This window comes from Rhinolophus sinicus, chromosome 15, assembly GCF_057876585.1.
Source record: "Rhinolophus sinicus isolate RSI-liver-muscle chromosome 15, RSI-T2T, whole genome shotgun sequence".
NCBI lineage: Eukaryota > Metazoa > Chordata > Mammalia > Chiroptera > Rhinolophidae > Rhinolophus > Rhinolophus sinicus.
The window spans coordinates 77325737-77331606 of NC_142515.1; the positions used below are offsets into that span (position 1 = coordinate 77325737).

A 5870-nucleotide genomic window follows, 5' to 3' on the forward strand; every position below is an offset into this window, starting at 1 on the left:
TGTGGGAATCAAACCGGCGACCTTGGTGTTATGAGCACTGTGCTCTAACCACTGAACCAACCAGCCGCCCCTTGTTTTACAATTTTGAAAATAAAAATGATACACATTGTGGAATAATAAATGAAGGAGATGAAAATCAGTTGTCAGAGTGGTGGGGATCACCAGTGTTGTCCTTAAGCGATCTGGGAGTCTTCACCCTCCACCCTGGGAACATGTTTACGTGGACTTTGAAACTGTCCACTTTTTAAAAACAAATTGAAGGACAAAGAAGAACAACATGTTCTGAAGTTGCTTTTATTCCAAGAGTTGTGCGAGCTCCACCCAAACACCATGGCGCCGGCTCAACCCACAGCGCCTGCAGACGACAGCACCGTGAGGCGCTGGGCCCCAGACAGTCAATGTGACTGAATTCGCCATCGAGGGCCAGCCTGGTTGCTCCTGGTCCCTCTGCGTCTCCCACTCCTCGGACAGGCGAGGAGCAGGCCTCAATGCCCCTTGGTCCCACGCTTGTGGGTCTATGTCCTGAAGCCCTGCAGTTCTGTCCTCAGAGAGTATCGCCTGTAGCCTCCACTCAGAAAGGGGGCCTCTCCAGTCATGGGCTTCTTCTCTGTCCACGAGGCTCCAGATGGCCCCTGCCCAGGCAGGGAGTGGCCACATGCTGGACCAGAGTCAGAGTTACTGTCCTCTAGGAGCCTGGGAATAGGCCCCAGCAAGGAGGCTAGGAGGCTGCTTCGGCCACTGTGGGCTGGATGAGCATGGTGGTGGCCTGCAGCGGGTAGTAGCGGCCCCGCCAGGTCTTCCAGAAGATGCCCTTCTTACGTTGCTGCCGCTGCCGTGGCACGGAGCGGAAGTACTGGCCATTAAGGTTGGAGTGCTCACAGGTACCGAACCACCAGCCACCTGCCAAGGTCAGAGAAAAGGAAACATGGTCAGCCAAGGTCCTTGGGCCTCTACTGGGGCTGCGATGAGGATAAAGCTAGGCATTGGTCAGATGGGAGGGCTTTGGCAGTGGTTGTCAAATTGAGTTCCAAAGAACCCCAGATTGTGACAGAGAAGCCTCAGGGACTCTGGCACCGCCGGCCCAGTAACCATAGCTTTCACATCTGTGACCATGGCAAGTTACTTCTCTGCACCTGATACATGGCCAACATTCATTCAAGACTTTGTAATTGTCATTTCTCATCAATTTATATTAGATTGAACCATATGAAATGACCCGTATTCCATCATTTTTGATGCACCGAAAGGCAGTTTGGTATGTTTCAATTCACAGTGCCCGGGCTCTGCCTCTGATTTCATTAGAACAAGATGGGGTTTGTCTTGGTGGCTTTGCCACATGCCAGCCACCAACCCACAAATGTCATCTCATTGAATGTTCATAATAATCCTATGAAGTGGGCACTATGGTTGTACCCATTTTAAAGATGGGAAAACTGAATGTGGGAGAGGTTAAGTCATTGCCCAAGGGCACGCAGCAAGTCAGCAGAAGATGGGAACGGATGGGCAGGGAAGAAGAAAGGCAGGAAAGGGAAGGCCCCGGTAGGCAAGACGGGGAGGGACACGGCTCATTTACCAGAGAGGCTCTTGGCACAGTTCTTGTCCCCGTGGAGGTCGTGGTCCTGGTCCCAGGTAGAGAAGGGCAGGGAGAGGCCGCTGGGCGTGACAGTGATGGCGCCCAGCTTGCTGGCCACAGGTGCGGTGAGCTGCAGGCTGTAGGCCGTGTCTTCGCCACCCAGGTGGACGGGGAACTGCAGCGACTCGGCATTGCCCTCCCAGTCCTTCAGCTGCACAGCCAGACGGCTGCCGCGGTCCCCCAAGATCTGGTGCACCTTCTCCAGGCCCAGCCAGAACTCTCCTACAGTAGGAGAGACCAATGGGTGAGATGGGGACCCACCTCCATGCCCCTCCTCCCTTTGTACCTCTGGCCCCTCTGGAAACACCCACCTTGGAGATCTCCAAAGCCAGCCTTGTAGGCTTCCCAGGACTGGTTGAAGTCCACAGAGCCATCCTGGCGCCTCTGAATTACGGTCCAGCCTCCATCTGCCCAGAGAGGTACAAGTTCACAGGAGGACCCTTCTCACAGGGGACCCCAACTCCTCCATCTGGCTCCCAAACCCCAAGCTACCTCCAAACCCAGGGAAGGCAATGCTCCCCTCATTCATCCCAGCAGGACTGGAGGAATGTAATCAAAGGAAGGAATACTGTGGGCTGGCCAGCAGGCTGGGGGGCCAGCCTAGATCGCTGTCCCCAGAACCCAGAAGAGAATGGGAACAAGGGATGTACGCTACATTTGACAGAAAGACAACAGGGGCCATGATATTCGGGGTGCCCTGGTGGGCCAGCACATCCTACCTGAGGTCATCTTGCAGTTAACCAGGAAAGGCAGGGACCCCTGTGGCTGGATCTGGAACAGTCCACTTTGCCGTTCTCCATCTTCAAACAGCTCTTGGCAGTCCCTGGGCAGCCCTGCAGGGCAAAGCAAGGGGTGGGGAGATTGAAGCAGAGAGCAGTCCTGGAGATCTTAGGAAATAGGTATGTCTAGGGCCTGGGCAGCAGGCAACGGTGACATGAGAGGGCAACCCTGAGTTCACGACACCCTCCTTCCACTTCCCTCAAGTCTCCCATGTCTCTGTGATCTTCCTCAGCACTGCCTACAAGGCGCTGGGACCAGCCCCGGCACCCACACAGCACGCCCACCTTCTGGGCACATAGCTTGTCCCACACACCCTCCTGCCACAGGGCCTTTGTACATGCTGGTCCCTCTGCCTAGGAGGTCTTCCCCCACACCTTTTTCTGCCTCCTTCTAAAGGTCCCAGCTTCTAGAAGGAATCCCTGACCCCCCAGACCAGGCCAGATCCCTGGAAAGGGGCATCGAGGACTTCTCACTTCCAACTCTGTGGTCATCTGGTGGTGTCTCCCCACTCCCTCCGTTCAAAGAGGGTTCCCTGAGGCCAGGGACAGGAAGTGCTGTTGGCCCACAGTCTGGTACCCGTGCCAGGCTGCTCCCAGCCCACAGCAGGTATTTAATAAAGACAGTGAATGAATGATTGATGAGTGAATGATTGCAAGAGCTGGATTGGGGTGGAGGCAAGAGTTGAGCTGAGCTGAACAGGCTCTGCTTTGTCTAGTGGGGGATGAGCATCAGGCCTGGATGGGGCTTGAAGGGACAGAGGGCTCTGCCTGGGGTCTCAGGTATCAGAGGGGGAGTTGAATGATGGAGGCGTGAAGGAGAGAGGGAGGGAAGAAGAGAGGAGGGAGGGACAGCTAGGGCTGGTCTCGGGAAGTCCCCACCCCCAGCCCTGCAAAGAAAGTAGGGGAAAGGTCACTCGGGGGAGGTGAAAGGCCCAGGACAAGGGGTGAGTGTGTCTGCACCACTGCAGGGGTGGGGGTGGGCCTAGAATGACTGGAGACACTTTCCGGCCCCTGGGGCAGCTCCCCTTTCCCCTACTTTCCTCTCTTCCAATCAGGACAGGCACTGGTCCAAACCACCAATGTGGCTTCCATTAGCACCAGCTGTTTCTCCCTCCAGCTCTGAACTTTCCCCTACTTGGCAAGGGTGAGCGGGAGTCTGGGAGTCCCCAAATCCACACGTCCACCCCTCCAACCCCTCCACATACCACAGCCCAGACCTATGCCTGCTGGCCTCACCCAGAATCCCCTCATCCCAGGAGAGTTTGGGAGAGTGTACTGGACTCTTACTGGAGGGGTGGGAGGGAAGTGGTGGGGTAGGGTCCGAAGATCCCTCAAAAGTAGAGGAATCCAGCAACCAGCTGAGGGTGTGAAGGGCGGGGGGGAGGTCTGAACTTTCACCCAGTTGGCTGCAGACAGCCACAGATGCCAGGCCTACTGACAGAGTAGGAGGACCACAGGGAAGTCAGCTGGGTCTGGGACCCTGAACTGAGGGTGGGGCAGAGACATAGAGCTGGGAGCCTGTGTTGACATACACAGACGTGCTTTGGTTGGACATTTGGGGCGATTTCAGGCAGACACATATTAATAGGACTCAGAACTCCATACAGTGGCAAAGAGCCAGCTCTCTGTGGGGGGCGGGGATGGGAAATGGGGACGATCAGGCACTTCTGGGCCAAGAGAGGAGTGAGGGACCAGATGTGCAGGTTAGGAGTCCTGGATTTGTCAGAGATGCAAAAGTGACTCTGTCTAGCCAGGGAGATGGGGGTCCCCTGCCCTCACTCCCCCTTCTAGATCCATACTCCAAGAGACCATGGGAGGCCCAAACCTCAGAACCCCTCTCCCAGGCAGGCATTTGCTGTTCACCCAATGAGGACTCCAGACTCCCTAGCTGGCACCCTCTTGTCCACCATTGGAGCCCTCCTAGAAGGTTCCAACTTACAAGGAGGTGTCCCTGAGCTGCACCACCTACTTCCTCACACCCCTGCAGCTCAAGTCCCACTTTGATCCTCTTTCCCAACCCCTACTCTATTAGTGGCCAGCAAAGCTTTGGAGAAAGCCCACTGACCCACTAGGAAGGAGGGTGGGGTGGGCAGGGGCAGACCTAAGGAGGGAGATGCCCCCATCAGCCCTCCCCCAGAGCCCACAGGGAGCCAGGGCCAAGACCTCTCTCCTCCTCAGTAATGGGAACCTGACAAGGACAGGTACGGGAATGACAAGCATATGTGTGTTGGGGGGGTGGGGGGAGCTGCCAGAGAACAGCAAAGGGCTGGACACTCACTGTGTGGGTGGCTGATATTGTGAGCAGGGCCAACTAGCTGGGCCATCTTGGGTAGCCTCTTTCTCCTGGCTGGCTTGGTCACTCGGTGGCCCAGGTGCATGGGGGCAAGAAGGCCCACCTGGGAAAGGATGGGAGGAGGATGTCAGGTCTGGCTGACTCAGGCTGCCCAGCCTGTCCAACTCCACACCCAGACCCACAGGTCCAGCTTCGACCTACTGCCCACGTGGGGCAAGCCTCATGCACCTGGCTCTGCAGATTCTGGATTCTCAGGTGCTGCTTCTCCAGGTGCCGCTGCTGCTGGGCTACCTTCTGGAAGAGTTGCTCGATCCTGTTGTTCTGAGCCTTGAGCTGAGTCTACGGAGAGTGTGAAAACCCTCGTGAAGACCAGGCGTTCTGCCGCCAACCTCTCCACTTATCCACCCTTCCATCCTTCCTACTCTTCATCCTTTGACACCTGGGCAGGAGAGCTTGGGGAGCCCTGGAAGCCCCTTCTGTCCACACCCTTCCAGACCCGCATAAGAACAGTAGGAGCATGTACCGCCACCCCTGGCCGCACGTACCTGCAGGCTGCGGAGGGTCTCTGGGGCGGTCTCGCCGCCGGGGAATAGACTCGCGGGGACTTTAGGAGGCGCGGCGGACGCCCGGGGTTCCTCGCAGGCGGCCCCGCACGCGCTCAGACGACGCTCCAATGCGCCCAGCTGCCCTCGGGTGCGCTCCACGTGCTCGCGCAGCCCGTGGCCGAGCTGCAGGAGCCCGTGCGCTAGCACGTTCATCTCATCCCAGGAGGCGAAGCGCTGCGGCGGCTCGGGCGGCGCGGGGTGGCCCTGCGCGCTCAGAAACCCAGCCGTGGCGGCACACAGTACCAGGGCTGCTCCGGCCGTCGGTGCACAACGCATCCTTCCGGTGGCTTGGGAGTGGGTATGCGGGAACTCGGAGACACAGGGACGCGGGGGTGCAAGGCGGACGCGGGGTCTGGAAATGCGGGGACCCCGGTGGAGGCTCAAGTGGGTGCAGAAGCCACAGGTGAGATTCAGACCACGGCCTCGGGCCCTCTGAGTTTAGCGTGTCCCCACGACGCCCCTTTTATAAGGCGGGTGCGGGAGGGGGCGGGGCAGCCTCAGAGGCGGAGCGCGGGGCGTGCCGGGGAGCGGGGCTGGCTACCGGGGGTGGGGTTCTGTGC

The 5870-nt window shown here is 58.1% G+C and overlaps 1 protein-coding gene across 1 annotated transcript; it reads right to left on the reverse strand.

Moving 5' to 3' along the window:
* Positions 1–278: 278 nt before the first annotated feature.
* ANGPTL4 (angiopoietin like 4) lies at positions 279–5744 on the reverse strand. The gene is made up of 7 exons (XM_019711958.3): positions 5251–5744; positions 4934–5044; positions 4691–4808; positions 2353–2466; positions 1945–2040; positions 1574–1855; positions 279–900 (listed from the first exon to the last, which is right to left on the reverse strand). The coding sequence occupies exons 1-7, from the start codon at positions 5584–5586 to the stop codon at positions 719–721; spliced, it is 1239 nt and encodes a 412-aa protein (XP_019567517.2). The 5' UTR covers positions 5587–5744; the 3' UTR covers positions 279–718.
* Between the last annotated feature and the right edge of the window lie 126 nt (positions 5745–5870).